This window comes from Chelonoidis abingdonii, chromosome 6, assembly GCF_003597395.2.
Source record: "Chelonoidis abingdonii isolate Lonesome George chromosome 6, CheloAbing_2.0, whole genome shotgun sequence".
Classification (NCBI taxonomy): domain Eukaryota; kingdom Metazoa; phylum Chordata; order Testudines; family Testudinidae; genus Chelonoidis; species Chelonoidis abingdonii.
Window position 1 is genome coordinate 134,978,817 of NC_133774.1, and position 24,633 is coordinate 135,003,449.

The following is a 24,633-nucleotide window of genomic DNA, read 5'->3' on the forward strand; positions in this document are numbered from 1 at the left end:
AGGAGCCCCACCTGGGCAAACTCGTGGTGAGAAGCACATGGTGTGGAAGGGGATGCTGAATGCTTTGAGGTCAGACTCAGGAAGGTCGAAGCTGTGTAATCTTCTTGCCCTGGGGACAGTCTGCTCACAGAGAGGAGGCTCCCCCAGAGTCCTGTCTGGCTTCATACGAAGTAGTTCCAGAGACTCTGTGGCACAAGTCTCATATCCCCTGATGGCTGAAACCTCTAGCAGGCAACATATTGCCATGCACACGTATTTGAATAGCTCTGGCATTCTATCCAGGAGAAGGTAGCAGTCACACAACCAACCAATACTCCATTCATTCTGTGTGGAATGAGGTGGGAGATCTCTGCTCAGCTGCTAATGAACAGGTGTACACCGTGCAAGAACTATAGACACTAACTGGCATTTTTGTTGGCAGCTTCAGCAGGGCGGCCAAGGTCCAACTGGACCATAGGTACATTGCCCTCCATCCCTAGAGCTGATCTCTCTAAATCAGACTGGTGGGGCAGTGTGAGGAAGCTGGGATTTCAGTTGCCCCAGGCTGTACCTGTTCTGTGAGTTGTTCAGGCTTTGCTGACTTTTGAACTTAAAGCAGAATCCAGTATATCCTCTCTAAACTCGCAGTATTTAGATTTTGGCTATAGAATGAATCTTCTGAGAATATAAGTAAATCTGCTAATTAGTTTTTTAATTAAAATTTATTTTAATATGAGCAGAGGATTATAGAACATAAGAACGGCCATATTGGGTCAGACCAATGGTCCGTCTAGCCCAGTATCCTGTCTTCCGACAGTGGCCAATGCCAGGTGCCCCAGAGGGAATGAACAGAACAGGCAGTTATCAAGTGATCCATCCCTTGTGTTCCACTCCCAGCTTCTGTCAGTCAGAGATTATGGACACTCAGAGCATGGGGTTGCATCTCTGTTCATCCTGGCTAATAGCCATTTATGGACCTATCCTCCATGAACAGATCTAATTTATTTTTTAAACTCTGTTATAGTTTTGGCCTTCACAACACTGGTCTCTGGGGGCATCACTTTGTCACCTTTCACAAGCACTGAGTGTACTAAAACAATTAAGAAAATAAAATTCTTGCTAAGTTATGCCCCAGCAATGCCCTGTCCAGCTTTCCCCAAAGTGCAGCCAGACCCTGCTTAAATCTCTACGGCTGGTAGCTGCTGTTTCACCTAAAGCGGCATGGCTTATCCTTGCAGAGAAAGGAGAGGGTGCGTAGGGGAGAGAGAAAAGGCAGGACAGAGAGAATCTCCCGGGAGATGCAAAACAAGGTCCCTGGATTGCTAGGACTAGTGGTGACACGCGCCAGACAAAGGAGCTGGCATTCTATAAATGGGGCAGCCAGGATCAGCAATTGGCTGAGTGCAGCAAGAGCAGCCTCTCTGTCCAGGGTCTGTGAGAGCAAAAAGAAAGGAAGGGGAATCATCCTATTCTGCTGGACGTTCACTGGCTGAACCAGGTTTCAAGAGCAGCAAGCACCTGTGTTTGGGAAAGTAAGTGACAATGGCTTTCTGCTTAGCTAGTCATCTGAGGGCTTGTATGTCTGTACTGCAACTTTCCTGGGTGTGCACAAGTTTGCCGTCAGGTATACACAGCAAAGTGTATCCTTCCAGGAAGGAATTCCTGAATTCCTTTTGCCATCATCTGGGTCTTTATTAATAATGACTCCCCTGTGTCCTGTCTCTGTAAAGCTAATAAAAAAATGCTATGAAAACTGCTACTTACAGGTTATTGAATTCAACCAAAGAGAGACACTTGTGTTGTACTCCTTATGTACCTATATTTTTTCAGGCTGTTTAAAATTTGCTAAAACTTGGCAATAAAAATCTCAAGCAAGGAGTAAATATTTGCTGCTTTTGATCATTTAAAAAAAACTGAGTGGGGATATTTAAAAATTATATGAAATCCAAACAAACTTCTTAAAATGCTGGATTCTGTGATTTTATAACCAAACACTGTGGGCCTAATTCTGTGTTGCTCTGCTCCTTCTGCAGTCATTTCCACCAGTGCAAAGTGGGTGTAGAATGGCACTGGATCAGAATTGACACTAATTTTACACTGGTGTAAATGACTGCGCAGAAAATAAAGCCTTTTGATTTCAGAAATAAAACTAATATAACTCGATAGCATGGTCTAATGGCTTTGGGCATTTCGAAACAAAGCTTTTAGAAAGTGTAAAGTAGCCAGGTTGTTATGCATATTTGTTCAGTAGATTGTGTATAAGTAATATGCATCTAAATACTATGAATATCAATAGATAAAGATATACAGAGAGAGCTTTAAATTCTAGATTCACACATATGCATTTAAAAAATCCATATTCCATCACTACTCCTTTACCCAGGAGAGAGAGAGAGAGAGAGTGCGTGTGTGCGTGTGTGTGAATGATTTTCATTTAATGGAACAGTTCCCTAGGAGGAAAGATTTAGGTTTTTCCTCCTTCCAGTCTGTCTGAAAAAAATAATATCAATAACAATATAAATAGCACTTTTTAAAAAAAAAAATAAAAAAGCTTCTTAAATTGGTTCTTAGCTGCTAGTCTACGGTGGTTCCAAATTTCACATTCAGGTCTGTTGCATAAAGCTCTGTTTGACTAAGGGAATGACTAAATAATAGAAAGAGAATGTTTCTAAAATAACTGGTCAGAACTTCCACAGGTGCAGGATTGTATATGTTAAATCCTTTCTCTAAAGATGTGTTCCTTTTTTGTTTTTAAAATTCCAATATATAAACAACCTTCTCTTTTCCCCTTTACATAAACGATTAAAGTTGTTGTGACCCGAATCCCTAAACCAATAAATGCTGTGTTAACAAAACGTACAACTCAGCTGAAATGCCATTTGGAGGGATATGCACAGCCAGCAGATGTGGTCAGAACAACATTGTTCTGACCACACTAACTCTGAATTTTACAGACCTAATCCTGATCTCACGCGCACTGCTGGAGATGAGTAGTAGCCCCATTGAAGTCAATGGAATTACAGTGGAGTGAGATCAGGATTGGGCCCTTTGTCTCCTGGTAGTTTCCATCTTAACATAGAAAGGTAGGATTTGCCACAGTGGATCAGTTTCTCAGTGATTATGGGGAGCAATAACTTTACTTAAACACAGCAAGCCAAATTAATTCCTGGGGTAACACCATGCTAGCCAGTAGAGCTGCACCAGGTATGATTTTAGTCCTGTGTGTTTGGAAGTTAATATGTACTGAATACACATAATATGATACACATACATATGTATGTATCTGCTCTCACTGAAGTCAAAGGAAGGCTGCTCTTTTGCTGAGCTCTTAGATCCAGAATGTACTATCCCTGCTTCCTTCTCGACATGGCACAGATTTCTTCTGTCACTAAGAAAGGGGAGAACTCTCCTCACATGCAAGGCAGATCTAGGTGGTTCAAGCAAACGGGTACCCTTCCAATAATAAGTTTTACCCTTCAGCTTTGTGGCAACAGATGCACAGGCAGAGAGATAGGGCCAGATACATCAGTTGTCATGAGTTGGTGGTATAACTGAAGGGTGGTCTTAGAGCAGAGGTTCATCCACAACAGGGGGCCCCTCAAGAATTCCTGTAGTATTCACACAGTGCTTGGATTTTCTTTCTGATCAGGAAAGCCTGGACCGTGACACTTGTATATAATATTTGGGAAATAAATTTGATGGAGAGTCTGTGTTTTAAAGAAAACCATTTGGACCAGGGATCCATGCAGTGGCCTGATAAGGTTCAATTACCTCTACCTTCCAGGATGGGGAAGCAGCACAATGCCAAAAGGGCAAGAAAATAATTTCTGACACTAATGGGGGCTTAATGGATACAGAGCACAGGTGTTTAACTAACATTGCTTTATAAATAGCACTGAAGCTGAAGGCCATCAAACCCATGCAAATCATAGATTATTAGGGTTGGAAGGGACCTCAGGAGATCATCTAGTCCAACCCCCTGCTCAAAGTGGGACTAGTCACCAAATGGCCCCCTCAAGGATTGAACTCAAAACCCTGGGTTTAGCAGGCTAATACTCAAACCACTGAGCTATTCCTCCTCTCTCTGTTAGACGTTGCTCACACCAAACTCCCTCAGAGCCCATGAGACGACTCCTTGAGCAAGGACTTTCAGATCTGGCTTTATAGAAACATAAGTGCAGCAAAACAAAGAAGGGAAAAGAATATTCCTAATGAGTGAGCAATGGGAAAAGGAAAAGGGCAAAGAGGTCTGTTTGTCCATGTGCATGGGAATTTAAATCTCAGTGGCATTAATGGAAATCTTTAAATTCACATTTTGCTGAGAGGAGAACAGACTCTCTATGCTCTGCCATGAGCATATAGGCTCAAAGCTGGCAGATCTACTGGCCTAATTTTGGAAAAGTGACTCCTGATTTTAGGTGCCTTCATTTTTAGGTGCCCAATGTGAGATCTCCTAAGGAGAGTGCTAAACACCCATCCTCTGAAATTCAGGCCTGTTTAAGGGGTCTCAAGTTGGAGCACCCAAAATAACGAGTAACTTGAAAATTCAGGCCATATTTCTCAGTAAGTGTCAGATCTGACCAGGCTGAAAAGCAACATTGAATCGTGTTAAAAATGCCTTATCGAAATGTGTGGTGAAGTTGTAGCCATGTTGGTCCTAGCATATTAGAGACACAAGGCAGGTGAGGTAACATGTTTTATTGGCCCAATATCTCCCTCTCAGCACCAGAAGTTGGTCCAATAGAAGATATTACCTCATGCTCCTTGTCTCTCATAAAAATGTGATGATAAATATTCTACAGTATCAGAGGGGTAGCCGTGTTTGTCTGGATCTGTAAAAAGTGACAAAAGGCTGGTCTACTCTGGCGGTGGGGTGGTTTTGAACTGAGATATGCAACTTCAGCTACTCTATTTGTGTAGCTGAAGTCAAAGTATCTTAGTTTGACCTACCTGGCCATCCTCATGGCGGTGAGTCAACTGCCACGGCACCCCCGTCGACTGCACTTACTCCTCCTGCCGAGGTGGAGTACAGGCGTCGATTAGCAGACGAGATGCGATAAATCGATCCCTGATACATCGAACACTACCCACTGATCTGGCCGGTAGTATAGACTTACCCAAAGAGTGACAAAGTGGCACCTTTTAGACTAACAGATGTATTGGAGCATAAGCTTTCATGGGTGAAAGCCCACTTTGTCAGATGCATGATGTAGTATCCCCAGAATACTATAATACTAATTGAGACATGTAGGTTTTAGACCATTGGTTTAGAACACGGCAGTCTCTTTTTAAAATACTTTTTTATAGTTTGAGTGTTCCAGCAAACCCTGGCTTCAGAGGGAAAGGTTCCTGGGCTCCAAGATTTCACAGGGCAAATTTTGTCACAAATTTATAGACATTCAAAATCTCTGCCTTGGCTGCTTCGGTTCTTATTCTGTATTCTCCGCAGTGTTATGCTTTCAAATATTCCATGGTGAAATGACCACAATGATGGAGGTACATGGCTTGAGAGTACACAAGAGCCCCCAGTTCATTATTTTCCCCTTTTGCATGTATTTATTAAGGTTCATTAATGGTGGTCACTATAACTCAGTTAAACACAAGAAATAGTTGTTATTGTTCTAGTTCCTACAGGCCCCTAATAAGATCAGGGCCTATTGGGCTAAGGTCAGTACAAACACACAATAAGAGACAATTCCTGTCTCAAAGAGCTTACCACTGAAATAGACAAGACAGGCCAAGGAGGAGAGGAAAATGGAGGCACAAGGAGATGAACGAATTTGCCCAAGGCCACACCCCAGAGGTAGTGGTAGAGCTGGGAATAGGATCTGGGTTTCTTGATTCCTAGTCCAAGGCTCTATGCACTAGACACAACTGCCTCTTTTTTTACCTTCTTGCCTTTAAATCTGAGATCCCTGCAATGGGAACTCCTGGCAACATGGCTTCACCCTCTATAGGAGACACAAGGAGCTATGGACAGGTAGTGGTGGTGGTGACATTGGTTATTCCCACATTGATAAGCATTAGGCCCAGAAGCTGACCATCCATGTTCTGCTTTCAGTCCAGCTCATTCACTCCAGTTACAGGGCACTCAAACTCGTTTCTACTGGGTTTTCTACCAGGACTTCAAAAGACCCTGGGTGTTAGTGCTGGCCTGTGTAATAGTGTGACATCCATGCTAAATCTTCTCCTCCCTGCTGGCTTGAGTTCCACAGCCCAGTGCTACCATGAAATTGAAGGGCGAAACAATGGGTTTCCTTTCTCTCCTTTGTTTCACATTGCACCAATGCACACTGAACAAAACTCAGCACTAAGTGTTTCTCTGGGGCTCTTTGACCCCTGTTTTAAATCAATCTGGTAAGTATCTGCCTGAATTGCGAAGAAGGCTCCATCTTTTGTTTAATTTCGTTATTCAAGGGCCGAGGGGACTCAGAAAACCTCTATATGAAGTATTAAATAGTGAGTGTTAACACACCATTGAGCCTTCCTGTTGGAAAAACAGTGCAGTGCTGTGGGTGTATTTGTGAGAGGCCAGATCCTTGATGTCAATGGGAGTGAAGACTGAGCGAGGATTTCAGGATTGCAACCAAGAAGCCAGATTCAAAGGGGAAGAGAAGAATGGTTTAATTCCATGGAGGTCAAAGGTGTTAGACATGGGATAGATTTAGTCCAAGATATTTGTTTATAACTAACCTGTTAGTAATTACTGAGTCCCAGCCTCCATCGCACTCCCGTTCGCCCCCCCATCCATTAATCACAGCTTCAACAGCCATTCGCTTTGGAATATCCAAGCAGAAAAGTTGCTTTGTGCTGGGAATTCCTGCTGCCGCTTCTGCTTGAACACTCATTCAGGGTGTTTAATGCTTATACGTAGCGAGGCTGTGAGAGCCGCTGCTATTGAGAAAGAGATCTTCATCTACTCTCTGAATTGTTTAACTTGTATGGCTACATCTGAACCCATGTGCATTTTTTTTCTGAGGAGGTGGACGGGGTAATGAGCTGCTTCTGGTACTTGTTTGCTTGAGGTTTATTCTCATTGCTGCAGTTGAACTGCTTTGTGAGTGACCCACAGTTCGGCTGGGCGGGGTTATATTTAGTCTGCATGGCTTGGTTGAACTATGAATACAGCTCTCATGTTACGAACCAGCATCTGTCACATGATTTTGGGTCTTGCTTGCATGATCCAAGGGAAATGAGCCAAATTCTGTTCTCGGTTACAGTGATTTAAATCCGGAATAACGCTACCAATTTCAGTGAAGAAACCCTGGATTTATACCTCTGAGAGCAGAATTTGTTCTCTTGGATCTAAGGTGGCATTTGCCTGGTTCGCTTTCTGTTTAGGTGAATGTAGGACTTTTTGTCTGTGTCTGGTGGAGGTGAACTGAAAGAGTTTAATGATAAATCCACACTTGCTGATTAGTGCAATATGTATTCCTGTATTATAAATGTATAAAATAGTGGCTTTGACACTGATTCACAATGAATAAGTAGCTACACAACAAACAGCAGATCGATGATAAAAGTTCCATATACTCTATGGGAGAGAAATGAATAATACAGCCCTTAGATGTGTAATATTAGCATTAATCAGAAGCGGCAAATCATTTGAAAGCAAGGTGGGAAGCGGGGAAGGAAGCACTAATGCAGCTGAAACATAAGGCAGATCATTCCTTGGTACGCTGGCCGCCTTTGCAGTGTTAGATGTAGGGAACACAGAATGCCTTCAGGGATGTATGTAGCAGTAGAAGAATGGGCTAGAAGAAAGAAATGGACCAGAGTTGTGGCTGATTGCTGAGACATTAGAATTACTGCTGTGTTGGAGTAGGTTGATTGTAACTGGGGAGATCTCTGTCCCAAACCCTGACTCTGTAAATAGGATTCGACGGGGGGGATTGTGGTGTTTGCTGATCTTGAACAAATGTCAGAGACGCAGTGGTACATTTTTAATATGTCACACAGGAGCTGGACTGATAAAGACAGCTGTTTGCTTACAGGACTTGTGTTCACAAATCCGATATTGTCCGCCACCGAGAAAAAGAGAGGGGAGCCAAATAAAGAATGATGGGAAGGAGTGGGCAGTGCTCATCTTTCCAAAAATAATATCCCTGCCATGATGGCATCAAACACTTGGAGAGATTTGCTGAAGTGAGGCCAGTGATCTATTCTAAACCATTCTCCTGGAGCATTTCACTCAGTGCTATAAGTAAACTCCAGGAAAGAGGCCATTGGTCAGTGTTTGCACTCCGGATTTAAAGTAGCCATTAAGCAGACTAAGAACTATTAAAATGCACATGCCAGTATTAAAGTCCAGACTGTAATGGGTACCATCACCACTAATAAAATAAACAAGAAAGCACTGGAGAATTGCCCAGACTTTTTAATGTATCTGCTTTCACACACAAATAAACTTCTCTATAAGCAAAGCAACCAGCATAAGCTGCACGTGATTATAATAAGTAACTGCTAGAAAGACCTCATTAAAAATACACAAGAGAAAGCATAAGCATCCAGGCAACTTCTGTACCAAATTAGGGATAAGGATGGGGAACATGATGTACAAAGTCAGTGCAATACCCATGCTTCAGCAGCGTTTTGGCAAGTAAAGTACACACGAGCTCTTTTAAATGGGTTCAGGAAACACATTAAATATACACTCTGTAGTGCAAACATAAGGTCACAAACCAGAACCACAAAATGAATGTTAGAAGATTCCCAGCAGGAACAATCCAAGAGGACCTAGGATTTCTGGTTTTTGGTTTTTAACAGAGACAAGGGTGTTTTGGTGAGATCATTTTACCCTCTGCTAAAACACAGGCCTGGTCTACACTACGCATTTAAATCGATTTAAAGAGCGTTAAACCGATTTAACGCTGTACCCGTCCACACTACAGCGCCCTTTATATCGATATAAAGGGCTCTTTAAATCGGATTCTGTACTCCAACCCGACGAGAGGAGTAGCGCTAAATTCGATATTAACATATCGGATTATGGTTAGTGTGGACGGAAATCGACGTTATTGGCCTCCGGGCGGTATCCCACAGTGCATCACTGACCGCTCTGGACAGCAATCTGAACTCGGATGCACTAGCTAGGTAAACAGGAAAAGCCCCGCGAACTTTTGAATTACATTTCCTGTTTGCCCAGCGTGGAGCTCTGATCAGCACTGGTGGCAATGCAGTCCCAAATCCAAAAAGAGCTCCAGCATGGACCATACGGGAGATACTAGATCTGATTGCTGTTTGGGGAGACAAATCTGTTGTATCCAGCTCCGTTACAGAACACAAAATGCCAAAGCGTTTGAAAAAAAATCTCCAGGATACACAGCACTGCGTGACAAGCGTAACGGGAAGCCAGAGACTCAAATGGACGCTCATGGATGGAGGGGGTACTGAGGACTCCAGCTATCCCACAGTCCACAGCAGTCTCTGAAAAGTATTTGCATATTTGGTGAGCTCCCAATGTCGTAGTTCAAACACATGTCTGGCATGGTTCAGGAACACTCCTTCATTTCTTTCCCCCCTCCCCCGTGCAAGCAAAGGAAAAGAAAAATTCTGACTTCTTTCAATGTCACCTATGTACTGATGCTGCGGAGAGCCGATGCTGCAGCAAGTGACCGAGCAGTATCTCCTCCTCTCCCGTCTTCCCTCCAGTGGTAGATGGCATTACATAGGATGTAACCTCCTCATCGGTAATATCTAACATAGTTGACATGAGGCCAACCATTGCTGTTACTCCCAGTAGATAGGACGAGAACGGCAAATACCAGCCTTCATATAGCAATCGGGGCTTCAGCCCCTCCCTTTCCTGTATGTAAAGAAAAGATTCTGTACGCTGGACTTTAATGCTAGCAGCATTGTTGGCTCTTCCCGCAGCACCGTTTAATGTCCTGCCTAGAACGAATCCATCGCGTCAGGAGTGCCCTCCTCTCATTTTATGGTACTAAACATCGAAGTGTTTTATTTCCTGATCTTTATTACTTTCATGACACAATGGGCGGGACACTGCCACGAGCCCATGGGTTGGGGGGGGAAGCACGGCGTGTGTTATTTGCAAGGGCACCCCTGTGGAATTACTGACCACGGAGCAGCTGTGGCTCTTGATAACACTGGACTCTAATTACACATGCCCTATATTCTTAAGCAGAGACTGATTCTATCTTTTAGAAAACCATAAGGGAGGGATTGGACTCGGCCCAAGTGAGTCATCCCCAATTCTTGCTTTGTATTGCACCCCCAGCATTTCAGCAGGCGCATCATATAGCAGCGACAGTACGAGGAGGAGAGAGAACCTATTCTCCATTGCCAGTTTTCTGGCAGCTAGAATGGTACAGAACACCGGCTACCTTCTCTGCTATCATTGCAAAAGCAAGTGAATCTGCTGTTAGCCGCTGGAGTATCCGCCCTCTGCCGCCTGGCATCCAGTACACATACGGAATGCCGGAAAAAAAAAAAGCTGACACGAGCCTCATGGTTGCCGTGTATGGCGTCTGCCAAGGCCAATCCAGGAAAAACGCGCCAAGGCCATTGTCAGTGATGTTTTCCAGAGGAAGGAATGACTGATGAAATTTACACAGAACCACGCCGACGACAATAATGATTCAACCCAGAATTCCAGGGTGGGGAGACTGCAGGGAACTATGGATAGATACGCGAAGGAGCTACCCACAAATGCAACACTTCAGAAATCGACTTTAGCCTCGACCCATGACGCACAACCCGAATTACTGTGCCCTGGTGGCTGCATAAATCGAATTTACAATTCAGTTTTATAAAACTGATTTTAGCTAATTCGATATATCCCGGTTAGTGTAGATGTGGCACGTTTAGAAAATCAGATCTTGATGCACTGTGAAATTATAACCAAACTTACAAATGTTCTAGGACCTCGACTGAATGTATTTTCGATTTAATGATCTTGGAGGACGGCGTGGACTGCACTTCAGGCAAGTTTCCAGTGACACTAAACTGAGAGAGAGTTAAGGACACTGCACGAGGTAGGAAGGGTCAGAGGGCCTAGACAAATTAGGATCAGGCCAATAAATCTTGATGAGGTTAACAAGACAAGTGCAGAGTCCTGCAATTAGGACGGAAGAATCCCATGCACTGCTACAAATTAGGGACCGAATGGCTAGGCAGCAGTTCTGCAGAAAAGGACCTAGGGGTTACAGTGGACGAGAAGCTGGATCTGAGTCAACAGTGTACCCTTGTTGCCAAGAAGGCTAATGGTATTTTGGGCTGTGTAAGTAGGGGCATTGCCAGCAGATGAAGGGACGTGATTATTCCCCTCTATTTGGCATGGATGAGGCCTCATCTGGAGTACTGTGTCCAGTTTTGGGCCCCACACTACAAGAAGGATGTGGAAAATTTGGAGAGAGTCCAGCAGAGGGCAACAAAAATGATTAGGGGGCTGGAGCACATGACTTATGACGCGAGGCTGAGGGAACTGGGATTGTTTAGTCTGCGGAAGAGAAGAGTGAGGGGGGATTTGATAGCTGCTTTCAACTATCTGAAAGGGGGTTCCAAAGAGGATGGAGCTAGACTGTTCTCAGTGGTACCAGATGACAGAACAAGACGTAATGGTCTCAGGTTGCAGTGGGGGAGGCTTAGGTTGGATACTAGGAAACAACTTTTTCACTAGGAGGGTGGTGAAGCACTGGAATGGGTTACCTAAGGAGGTGGTGGAATCTCCTTCCTTAGAGGTTTTTAAGGTCAGGCTTGGCAAAACCCTGGCTGGGATGATTAAGTTGGGAGTTGGTCCTGCTTTGAGCAGGGGGTTGGACAGATGACCTCCTGAGGTCCCTTCCAACCCTGATATTCTATGATTCTGTGATAACTGAAGGCACCAAAGTAAAGCTGGGGATTAGCCATGAGAACACATTAAAAAAATGGAAGGGAGCATATTCAGTGACGAACTCAGGGGATTTTGCACCTCTGTTCAATGCTTTCACATCCAACGCATTAAGATTGAAAGCTCTATGGTCAGGGACCATCTTTATAACACTTTATATAATGCAACTGGGCCTCAGTCTCTGACTTTGGCCTTCTAAGCACTACTGTAAAATAAATCATAGCAATGCTAACAGTATTGTCCTGATGGTTTGGTACTTAGGGTGCTGGATCAGTACTTAGAAGATCTGATTTTGAACTCCCCGTTCTGCCACAGATTTCCTGTGTGAACTTGTGCAAGTCACATAATGTTTGCTTTCCAGCCCCTGCTCAAACCATGTCACCCAGGAGCACTTGCACTTCATAAATGAAAAGATGATGATGATGATGATCGCCTAGCAAAGGCTGTGCAGTGAGGGGATGAAATCTGTTGATAATTCTGAACTGTGGATGGGAAGGCGAGTGGGGAAGGAATACTTAGTCTAGAAAAAAGAGAAGGGACGTGTAAAGCACTGAGCAGCAGAAGGGTCTAAGCGCCTAATGGCACTGGCAGATACCAATCAACTTCGGATGGGGTTTTCAGAAGAGCTCAGCATTGGCCTACCTCTGCCGCCAGTGACATCAATAGGAGCAGAGTCTGGCCTATGATGGGTACTTTGTGAAATCCTTCCTGTGAACCACATTTAAATACTATAGGATGTAAATGACTTTAGGCTTACTGTAAGGCCATATTGGTCTGGAAATTGGGCTGTATACTCTGTGCAGCCTGCGAGATAAGCTGGTCAAAGCTAGGAAAGCTACATTTTGGTTGAAACTCATATTTTTTGTGTCACAGCGTCCCCTGCAGAGCCCAGTGCAGTAGCATTTATAGCAGACTCACTAACATTGAGCGGTGAAAATAAAACCAGAGTTAGTATCTTTCCTTTGAGTGTTTGCAGCTTTTCCAAGTTGCTTTACCCTCCCGTTGAGCCCTGTCTGTTCGAGTGAGAAGTCCTTACTTCCAGCAGCAAGAGATTAATGTGGATTGGGAGGAGGAGGCCACTGCTCCCCTGAAGGGTTCTACTAACATATCCTATGGTCACAGTCATAATTAGACAATGCTATGGTGCACCAGTGCTGTTTCCCTAGGGAGAGTATTCTCATGGTGACTGGTAGATGTCAGGGTCCAGCTGGGCTTTGCTTGGTTTAGGACCCAGGGTGGAGGTGGGCAGCAGTGGCTGTATGCCATATTTATCCTTTTTGCCCTATTCTGAGGCTGGCCTGGGTGTGGTTTGGCCCCAAGCACAATTCAGAGCAATTTCAGGGCTACTGGGACTTGTGTCAGCTGGTAATGGGCCCCAGAGGGGCAGTTATGCTGGCTTGGGACTGTCTGCTGCTCTCTGGCCACATCCCATCCCCAGTAGACCCCCCTGTGCTGGGATCTGTGAGGAGAAGTGGTGCAGAGGCAGCTACACTGACTCTATGCTGCCTGGGGATTCCTTCACGCCAGAAGAACCCTCAGATGTGTGGCTAAGCGAGCTTTGCAGCCCCTTGGGTGGCATAAAGGCACTGTCTGGGGGAAGTCAGGATCTGTCCCTATGTATGCTCCTTCCTCAATCCTCTGACAATGCAAGACTAGTTCTCTATTTCTAACTGCAGTTGGTGAGATCGTAGTCTGGGCAGGGAGAGGGACACAGGTCACCTTGGGGTTCTGGTTAATCCATAGCTGGGAATGGCAATCCATCAGCCAGGGCAGGGACAAATTTCAAATTGCTAGCAAGTCTCACCTTCTGTAGAATGCTATCATTCCACAGCCTGAAGGAAGGTCTGAGACCTCTAACTTCCCCTATTGTCCTCTTTGCTTTTCAGAGCCTTGAGTATGACCAGAAAGATCTTCACCAACACCAGGGAGCGGTGGAGGCAGCAAAATGTCAACAGCGCCTTTGCCAAGCTGAGGAAGCTCATCCCCACCCATCCCCCAGACAAAAAACTGAGTAAGAACGAGACACTCCGCTTGGCCATGAGGTACATCAACTTCCTTGTCACAGTCCTCGGGGAGCAGGACCTGCCGCAGACAGGAGTGGCTGCCCGGGGCAGTATACTGGGGCTGTTCCAACAAGCCCCACATTTGCAGAGTATGCAGGAACTGACTCTGATTGAAGACTGTGGAGTCCCTTCTCCAGGCACAAGCAGCAATATCCCAGAGTGCTGGTCAGAGACGTCGTCTCCCTAGCAGGCAATGAGTGATGCAGCCCTGGTGTTAGTTTGATGGTCTCCTTTGCATAACTTGTGGGTTGTTTGCCTCTATACAGTATTTATCTATTTATATCTATTACTGTTGTATTAAATATATTTTTATTTAAAAGGAAAGGAGGTGGAAGGAATCATTGGAAGGAGGACAATGGTTTGGATGAATAGGGAGTGGTGTTCAACCCTTCGGAATTTGCAAGGATTCAATGTAGTGATTTCACAGATTCATGGAAAAATCAAAGCCAAGAGGGGACCATTATGATCTGAGCCCCTATATAACAAAGGCCATAGAATTTCATCCAGTTATTGCTGCAGTGGAAGAGATTATTCTTCCTTGCTGCATAAGGAGACACTATTGAGTCCAGTTGCTTGTGGCTCAGCTGACATGTTTCACTTAAAAAATATCCAGCCTTGACTGAAAGATTCCAAGCAATGGAGCATTTACGACATCCTTTGGTCGGCTGTTCCAAGTTAAGAGTTTACATCTTATTTCTGTACTGAATTTTTCTAACATGTAGCTTTCAACTGCTGGGTCTTGTTTTGCCTTTGTCTGTTAGGCGGAAGGGCTCTCTAACACCAGAATGAAGCACAAATGAGTAAATAAATAACAGCCACCAAGAAATTAAAACAGAAATGCCAGCCTATGTTGAAAGAAGAAATTTTATGGGCGAAGTTTCAGCAGATGCAGTGGATAGTGTCCATCAGCAAATCTATACCCAGCTGTGGGAGCACCAGGGGGAAACTGGCCATCCTCATTCTGGCTCTTTTCAAAACCCACAGAGAGGCTGCTCCTCTGGCCTTCCATGGCGGGACTTAATGGGCCCGGCAGTAGCCTTATGTGCATGAATCCCCTGGGCCAGCAAAGACACCTGTATGCAAACGTCTAGGCAAATTCCACACCACCCTCAGACCGTGCCAAACAAGAGTAGGAAGCGGGGACTCTGTGAAGCTGTTGCTGATCAGAATACAGTCCTGCAGGAGTCCAGCTTTTGCAGCAAACATGTGTGCCCATCTGGTACGCTTCCAGAATTAGGTTTCCTATGATCGTCACTCCAGCATATGAGACCAGCGCATCTCTCTACCAGAATGGCTGAGGTCGTGTTTGTACATGTATCCTGTGTGTGTATGGACCGTGGGCTTCCTTTAAAATATGCTGATTTTGCCTTTGATAATTAGATGAGTTTGAGCCAAAGTCCAATGAGCTCAAGGGAAAAAATGCAGTAGGAAATACTTCCATTGAACTCAGTGGGCTTTGGGACATGCCCCATTAGCAGTAGCCCCAGTACAAATTACTGTAGGGCAGTGGTTCTCAAACTATGGGGTGGGCCTCCCGAGGGAGGCACAGGAATGTGTCAAGGAATGTGCATGCTCCTTATGGGAGGGGTTGGTTTTTTTAAGCACTCTGGGTTGTGGCTGTCAGTCCTGCGTGGCTGGGGCCCATGCAGAAGGGCTGTGCACACCCAGGAAGCAGGGATAAAGGGGACAGCCAGAGCCCTGCTGCCCCAAGGGTCGGGTTCTTCTTTCCACCCACCTCAATCCCTCACTGGAAGGCAGCTGGGGCTCAGGCTATCCTTTCCCTCCCACCCCCAATCCCAATCCCTCACCTGGCTGTGGTGGGGCTCTGACTGTCAATCCCGGTGTGGCTGCAGCAATGCAGAAGTAAGGGTGGCAATGGGGTGCTAAATCAGCTGTGAAAAGTGATATTGATGAATATTACTTTTCACATTGCCACTCTCATTTCTGTGCTGCTACTGGCTTGCACTGCCTTCAGAGCTGGGTGTCTGGCCAGCAGCCACTGCTCTCTGCCCTGCCTTCAGAGTTGGGTGGCAGTATATGTACTTGGCAGGGGGGAGGGATGGGGACATAAATGACTATAGACACAAAGAAGGGGGCCTGATCAAATAAGTTTGAGAACCACTGCTGTAGGGAATACCTACATTATCTCATAGAGCTGGAAGGGACCTTGAAAGGTCAAGTCTAGCCTCCTGCCTTCACTAGCAGGACCATGTACTGATTTTTGCCCCAGATCCCTAGGTGGCCCCCTTAAGAATTGAGCTCACAACCCTGAGTTTAGCAGGCCAATATGCAAACCACTGAGCTATCTCTCCCTCCCTCCTCCAGGTACTGAGATGACAACATTTAAGCATCTCAGGCAATTGTCAGGCAGTTAAGGATGACCAAGTGGCATGAAAGAGCAATTGTACTGTAGAATGTTGCTCACCAATCAGTTCATTTGAGTATTGGAGTTGCCCTCCTGTGTCAGCAAAGATCTGAACAGCTCATAGGTGTTAAAAATCAACTTGAACAGCAGGTAGAAAGTCTAAGGATTCAAATGTAAAGGGTTTGGGGGGCAAATCCTGCTCTCGCTGCAGTCAATGACAAAACGTCCGTTGAGTTCACAGAGACCAGGAGGTGGCATGCATACTTGAGTTTTAAGTACATCCATTACGGTTCAACAAGTGACTGTGACCCATGCTCTGCCAGATCTCCTTGGCTGCTCCTGCCTCCTAGGGAGACTATGAGCCACCTTCAGAACCTGCAGTTAAGGCTTTGGGTGCATTACAATGCTTGAAACATTTACGCTTGTAGCATAGGGAATCTATCACCCGATGATTAGTTTCCTATCAGAATCACACAAACCAAACATACAAACATCTCCACATTCCCTATATATTTATTTGTCTCAGGAGAGCGGACAAGGAAACTGGGCATGATTTTTTGCTGATCTGAACACTTCTGAAGACTGAAGTTTGTCAAAAACATTTCTATGGTGGCTCTGTGATTGCTCCTGAATTGCACAGTGGAGCTAGCAGAAACATTTCAAATATTGATCAAAAAAAGCTGAAAATTTTAGTGAACAACTAATTTTTTTTCAAAGAGCTCTGGTTTCCAGCCTAGTTACTCCTAAATTTTGGCGCTTTAAAGACATGAAATGAGTGAAGACACTGAAGAGCTTCTGAGTGGAAACACGCCAAGAGTCTTTTTCATGATCTGTGAAGTTCATGCTTTATCTTTCGCTATGCCCACTTTAATGTGGCTACATGGATTGATATTGTCTATTCCAGGCATAGGCTCGAATTTAATGGGCTAGCTTCTCATCCTGGGTATCTGTTGGCTTCAATGGAGTTACACCAAATTTGGCCAAATAGGTGTAAACATTTACATGTGAGGATTGTTGGTGCTTTTCTTTCCATCAACCCATTGCTAGCATTGGAAATGTTTGCTCATCAGCAAAGCATGTCAAAACAGATCCATCTTTGAGCTGAGTATTGTTGTCAAGGAAAGGGAAGAAAGCCTAGCAGTTAAGTAATGTGAAATGCTTGTTATTTATATATTGAAAACTTTTCTTGTTCTTGGCTCAAATGTTTTTTATTCTCTTTTCACTTAGGATCTCCTGCTCGGAGGTACAGCATGTGTATGACTAGGTTTCTCTACCAAAGATTTTTTTGTCAGCACTTCTCTTCATTTTTTGTGATTTCTTATCTGTATGGCTGTGAACATATATGGTGTAACTGATCACATTTTAGTGTATACAATGTTATTTAACTGCTAATATATTCAAAATAAATTATTTAAGAAACTAACCTTTTTATCTTTCTAAAATTTACTCTTAAATTCAAAAAAACATCTGGCAGGGGATAGCAAATAGTAGAGCAGAAAACACCTACATGCTGCTTCTGATTCTTCAGAACAGTTTACCAGCAATGCTTAGAAGTTGGAGACGGTCCAAAAAAACAAGGACAAAACCAAACCATCCCCCTATATTTTTTTTGGAAAATTTTCTTACTCTTTTTTAGTCAATGTTTCATCAAAGTGTCAATGTTTGAAAGATTATGGCCAGCTCTTTGGTTGATCAAAAAGTTATAGATTAGTAAAAAAATGTGTTGCAAAAATGTTATTCCCCACCACCACAAAATTTAACAATTCAAAAGATGTCAAAGTGCTCCATTTTAAAAAGTAGAGATGGTCTGAAACCACAAAACTGGGACCCAGTTGTGGATTTTGAACCCCCCAACATATTAGGATGTTCAGCTAGGGCACACTTGCCATGTTCTTATTGGGATCCAGGTTTGAATTTCAAATATCCCCAAAGCTCAGTGATACTTAGAATCCAGAGTTTGTTTTTGGCCCATAACTGTTCCAAAAGGGTCAGTTTTACAATCTAGTCCCAGTGATTGTTGGATGGGGTCTAGGAAGGCCAGTGGTGGCAACCCTGTGGTGAAAAGATGGGAGGAGAGTCTTCTGTCACTGGGAGATGGGGCTGGCTTGGGACTCAGGCCTGCAGTGGGACTCATTCCAATTATAGGAATGGAGGCGCTGAGAACTTGGGTCTGTTAACTTCAGTGGGAGATTTGCTTGAAAAAAGCGTGATCGGGCCAAAGGGCTCTGGAGGAAGAAAATCGAGGACCTGAATCTCATGCCCCTTAAAATTACCAGTGTAGGGTAAAGTAGCCTCAGCGTCAGGAGAATATGACCTATAGTTTTAAGGCCCCTGCAGAGCTTTCCACTGGAAATCAACAATTTCTGTACAGTGGGGCTGTGTGACACAGTGTGTGTGACCTGCACAAGGCACAGCACAGAGGAGATTAACCACTCTTGGCTGGAAGGGAAGGAAATGTGCCTGCCATGTGAAAAGCATCTGTGGTTAAGACTAATTAAGGCAGCATCTCTTGGCAGCAACCAAAATAACTGGATGGAAAGTAGAGAAGGAAGGGGCATCTCAACTCTCTGCTTGTTGCGAAAAGATAGGATTGTTTGCTTCTACCCAGCACAAATGGAGACTGAGGTAGTCCAGCTAGATGTCTTCACAAAACAGAAATTCTCAATGCTGTACGTAAATACCTAGGGCTTTTAGGGATTCAGAGCCTGGTCTCCAGCCTAAGCCCAAATGTCTACATTGCAATTTTATAGTCCCACAGCCTAAGCCCCGCAAGCCTGAGTCACCTGACCTGGGTTTTGAGACTTGTTGCCAAGGGTTTTTTAATTGCACCCCAACCGTTACCATAGCTACTAAATTGGGACCAGAAGATGCTTAACACATACACCATGAAGGGAAATGCAAACATACAAAAACCAATACCAACAGAGTGTAGCACACTGGTAGATAAGGTGGTGTGATTGGGCACACCCTTCCTGTATGCCTCCCTGGTGGCTTTTTCTGGCCCTGGAGTTGTGTTGAACTCAACACCCTTCAGATTCTTTCAATCAATTGTCCACTCTTAGGCTGGTTCAAAACGTGTACCCTCTTTGTGGGGTCTGATTTATTAAGTGGTTCTACAAAGTGTAACTCCCTTTGTTAGTTGCTCCAGGTTACCCCACTGTAGGTCCATATAAGAGTTGGGGTCAGCTCTCACCATGGTTCAGGAGATTCCCCAATCCCCTTTCTAAAACTGAGGATGTGTTTCAAATCGTCACTCCCTCAACACAGAAGTTCCCAGCTCTCCCCTGGAAGCCAGGCTGTGAGTTCACCAATCCCTTTGTCTCTTCTTAACCAAGAGGCCACAGTTCTTCTCCTTAGGAACATAAGAAAGGTCATATCGAGCCAGACTAATATAAAATATATCTGGAGATATACCTATGTCATAGAGCTGGAAGGTCATTGAGTCCAGCCTCCTGCCTTTGCTAGCAAAATCAAATACTGATTTTGCCCCAGATCCCTAAGTGGCCCCCTCAAGGATTGAACTCACCACCTGGGGGGTTTAACAAGCTAATAGTCAAACCACTGAGCTATCCTTCCCTAAGATGGTGTGACTTGCCCTGTCTTCTGACAGTGGCTGAGGCTAGGTGCTTTAGAGGGAATGAACAGAACAGGGCACTTTTGAGTGATTCATCCCTTTATCCAGTCCTAGCTTCTAGCAATTGGAGGTTTAGGGACACCTACAATCTTGGGAGTTGGGTTGTACTTTAGGAAGCTGTAGGTTCTTAGCCAGCTTCTCCCTCCACTGGCTCTTTTTCCCCAGGCTGAGAGGGTTCAGCAGGCCGGCCTTCGGCTGGTGTCTGCCCAGCGGTGAGGTAGCAGGCAGCATTTATGCTAGTCCCTTTCCCTAGCTCATCCCCAATTGGTTGGGTGGGAAGAGAGCCTCACCTAGCCCTTTCAGCCAGGCTTCTGGCTCTGGGCCCTTAAAGACACAGTGACAGGATTTCCTCCTGAGCACCACTCATTCCCGGGACCTCTTCAGCTCCATCAGTATCGCCTACATCTTGTGTATATATATGGGGTCTTTCAAAATCACAAAGGGCCACCCCACATGATGGGAGTATGTGCTGATGGCTCATCATTAGGCACTTTTACCCTTAAGGAGACAGACTACCTTGTCACAGGTACTCAGTCCATTTTAACTTCCTAGCTCTGGCTACTCACCATTGTCTCAATATCTCCCTATCTCTGAATACAGAGCGCTAGTAATCATAGCAGTTAGAGGTCAGAAATGCTAGCTATGAGAAGAACTATATTGCCACTGTGGCTTGCATAGTTAAAGTGCCCATCTAATAAAGACAAGCTGTTGGCTTCCAGCTCTAGTGATGCCTAATGCATGGTTTAAGGAGAAGGCTTGTCTTGTGATAAAGGCATTGGACAGGGATTCAGGAGGTGTGATTCAATTTCTGGCTCTGCCATAGACTTCCTGGGTGACCCTGGGCAAATCACTCCCTCTCTGGGCCTCAGTTCCCCATCTGTAAAACAAGTAGGGTAACACTTCCTCTTTCAGGTCTATTTATGCAGTAAGCTCTTTAGAGGAAGAATGGTCTCTTACTACATCTATGGAGAGCACAGTGAGGCACCCGAGAGCTGAAGGGCCTCTAGACATTATTGTTCTCTTACAAGAAAGCTATCTGGGCCATCTTCTCCCAGGGCAGAATTGTTCCCAGCAGTCCAGTTCTTTCAGTAATGACCTCTGGATTTGGCCCTAGGATTCTATTTTTCACCTCTGTGTTTGATAAACATCCCAGTTCTTTGTGTAGCACGTTTAGAATGTGAATAACTTGTACGACCAATAATGTCCACGTTTTTATAATCATTGGATCCGTTTGACAAAATTCTAGTGCAATGGTACAAAACAGTACTGCTTGCAACAGTGAGACTGCAGGGTTTGGGGTAATTGCTGTAGATTAGTGTTCTATTTTCTTTTGCTAAAGGAGACATACTAGATTACAGCCTGAGCCAAAGCTCACTGAACACATTAGAAAGTCTCCTATTGACTTTAGAACAGGCTCTAGAGTTCATTTTGGGCACACCCCTGTAGTATTGATGTTAGTGGGCATTTTGCTATTGACTTCAGTGACTGCAGGATCAAGCCACTGGCTAACAGAGAAAGTCAGGTTACCTGTCAATATGCAAGGGGCAATAATTAGTCATGGATCTGCAAGCAGGTAAATAACAACAAGTAGAAATGCTCTTTACTGGCTGAAACATGGAATGTAGGTCCTTGCTCTCGTCATGAAGCAGTCTCCATGGTAGTGGAGATTTAGTGACATGTTGCTTGCCATGCTTAGCACAAGGTCTGTGCTCAACAGCTCTGTTAGCTATGCTGACTCTGAACGCCATGAGAGGAACATGAACTGAGCAGTGTGTGTGGGGGTGGTGGTGGTGGTGGGGGAATCAGTGGATTTCTTATCCAGCTGGATTTGATTTAAAAAAGGATATCAAAGGCATGATTGGAAAAGGTTATTGTGAGAAAGAGCAGTGTAGCAATGGCAACACAATTTTCAGCCTCTGATTTTAGACTATGGTAAAGGATCCTGGTACTGAGGAGGTACTACAACTGGACACCAAGAAGTATCCTAGAATGATATTTAAAAGGACAATATTTATCTTGCTAGGAACCTCCAGAAACCACTGACCAGGAAAAGACTGATTCTAGTCTGATAAGTTTCAGGGAAGTACTATTTGAAAGATTTTAATGAGTCATTCATATGAACTTAAGATTGCTCCCTATGAATTTTTTTAGACATAATGGAATTGCCTGACATGACCAAGTGAAAACAGGGGTGAGCAATGCACAACTGACTTTTGTTCTTTGAAGGCTAAGTGAGGAAGGACGGGGGAGAATGGACAGCTTAACTGCTGACCTGCAGGTCAGAGGTCACTTTAAAGTCACATCCTTAAATCTTAAAGCCAGAGATAAAGCAACAGACTCTAAATCCATCGGTTTTCATTGCTGTAATTGTACTTCTAAAGCAGCAGGTGCTAAGGGAAGAATCAAAGGGGGAAATGGTTCAAAGAATCAACTTTAATAAATATTAGGTTTATACAAGGTACATATTACTATATTTCTCTCAACCACAGCAATAACTCATACTTTTGTTGACATATCAGTATGTTATGGCTAGGTGTTGGCCTACCTCTGCTCCCATTCAAGTCAATGGTAAAACTCCAGTAGGAGCAGAGTTAGGCCAATGCTCAGCAGTTCTGAAAATCTCACCCTTCATGTAAGAATATACAGCCCAGCTACATGCTTTAGTCTGATGACAGGGATTTTAAACCACATAGTTGTGGATTAAAGCAGGATTCTTGGAGTTCCAGGCTCCTGGATTCAAGTTTTGCGGGGTCTTCCTAAAGAGGGACCACTGAATCTGGTCCAAGAGGTGAACATAGCTCAGAACTGCTCAGTAATAGCAACCTTAGTTTAATTAAATTTAACATCCTTGTGGGAGGGAAAATACCAAAGAAACCTGCCACAGTAATATTAAACTTCAAAATGGGGAACTGCACAAAAATGAGGAAGCTAGTTAGATGGAAATTAATACGAACAGTCACAAGAATGAAATGCCTGCAAGCTGATGGGAACTATTTAAAAACACCAGAATAGTGGCTCAAACTAAATGCAAACCCTAAATAAAAACAAAGCAGAAAGCAGACCATAAAAATGCTGGCATGGCTAAGCAGGAGGGTAAAAGAGGTAGTTAGGGGCAAAAAGGCAAATTTTCCATTGACTTGGCTGAGACTAGAGATGGACCATCATGGAGCGTTGCACAGAACCTCTCATGGTGGCATCTGTTTCAGCCCTTTCCCCTGAATTACACCATGACTCAGTGGCAGAGTTCACAGGAAGATCCCTCACCCCGAGAAATTAGGTTTATGTGTGATGTCATTTCAAGCATATGATGCAATTGACAAAAGGGGGTGTATGACACATGTTTTCACACAGGGCTGGAAAATGAGCCTACCCAGCTCTCACACAGCAGTGACAGCTCCTGTCCCCCAGGACTGGACCCAGCTTCCAGCTCTGGGCATTGTGACCTGGTGCCACCATTCAGGTTTGTCCTGGCTGCCCTTCCATCATGATGAAGGCTCAGATGGGCCAAATTGGATTAAGTGGTGAGTGTGTTGTGACATGGGTCACAGTGCCAGGTCACCGTGTGCACCATGTCACAACGCCTGGGATCAGGATCCAGGCCCAGCTGCGCAGGACAGGAACTACTGCTGCTAGGTGAATGCAGGTTCGCTCTCCAGTCCACTACCAATGACCAATCCACCATCTCCCTCTCTACCCACCGCAGCTGGCTTTGTCCCTGCGTGAATGGTTTTGTTATTCCTAAGTGATCTCCAGCAGATGAGTGCTCAGTCGCCTAGGCTTTTAAATGGACCAGGTTGAAAAATGAAACCCAGTTGGTATGTTTGCCATGGGAAATGCTAGTCTCAAGGGGAAATGCCACTCTGCAGAGATGCACCATGCAAATTCGTGCCCTAACCCCAGCTTTTGGAAAAGCTTTCCACAAACCAGTGTCTTTAGATGGCAAATAGTGAAGTGGAATTTTAACTAGGAATTCTGAGCTGAATATCAGAACAGATAAAACATCCTGCTTTTTTCCGCTCCTGGAAACTTGGATCAAAGTCAACGTGAGAATCATAATTAGTAAGCTTAGCCATTAACATGTTGTTTTTTAATCTAGCTTATTTTTATTTCAGATTAAGGAAAAGGAACAAAGAAAGAATAAATATAAAGTCTCCGGGAAAGAGAGACAGAGAGAACACACGGTGACACATTCTGTGTTGGAACTGACACGCTGAAATGGAAGCTGCCCCTCCTCTACATTTAAAGGACATGGAATTGCGACATCATGTATCAGTTACGTAGCTAAGTATATAACTGAGCTCCAAGAACCTGATCCAAAGCCTCTGATTGACTTCAGTGGTCTTTGAATTAGGCCCCAACAATCCAGGTGGGCCAGCAACGTAACCAAATATTAATTAAGTATCATAACTGAAATATCCAAATTCATCTAATCCTTCATTCGGAAAATAGATTTGTGAATTAATTGCCCTGCTCAATAATCAAATAACTGAAGAAATATTTGTCAAAAATGTATTAAAAATAAAATTCCTCAGATAAATTTGATTGGTATTATTTAGCCTGCTCTTCATGACGCTACCTTATGTAGAACTGGACTGAAGATGGCATCTTTTCTCTAGAAAGCGTCAGGCTGGAGTCAGCACAATAACTGTGGACCAGATTCTGACATTCTTATTAAGGCTAAAGTCTCAATGAAGTCAAAGGCTGAGATTTTTCATAAGTGACCAGTGATCTTAGGTGCCTACCC

General features: G+C 44.3%; 2 protein-coding genes across 2 annotated transcripts in view; both read left to right on the top strand.

The window, feature by feature from the left end:
- Positions 1–1,372: 1,372 nt before the first annotated feature.
- Positions 1,373–16,793, top strand: TAL2 (TAL bHLH transcription factor 2). The gene is made up of 2 exons (XM_032765852.2): positions 1,373–1,511; positions 13,714–16,793. The coding sequence occupies exon 2, from the start codon at positions 13,724–13,726 to the stop codon at positions 14,075–14,077; it is 354 nt and encodes a 117-aa protein (XP_032621743.1). The 5' UTR covers positions 1,373–1,511; positions 13,714–13,723; the 3' UTR covers positions 14,078–16,793.
- TMEM38B (transmembrane protein 38B) overlaps positions 12,324–24,633 on the top strand; it is a 90,097-nt gene continuing 77,787 nt past the window's right edge. Inside the window, exon 1 of the mRNA XM_032765845.2 lies at positions 12,324–12,327. The gene's annotated coding sequence lies outside the window, so the exon portion shown is untranslated. The remainder of the gene's footprint in view (positions 12,328–24,633) is intronic.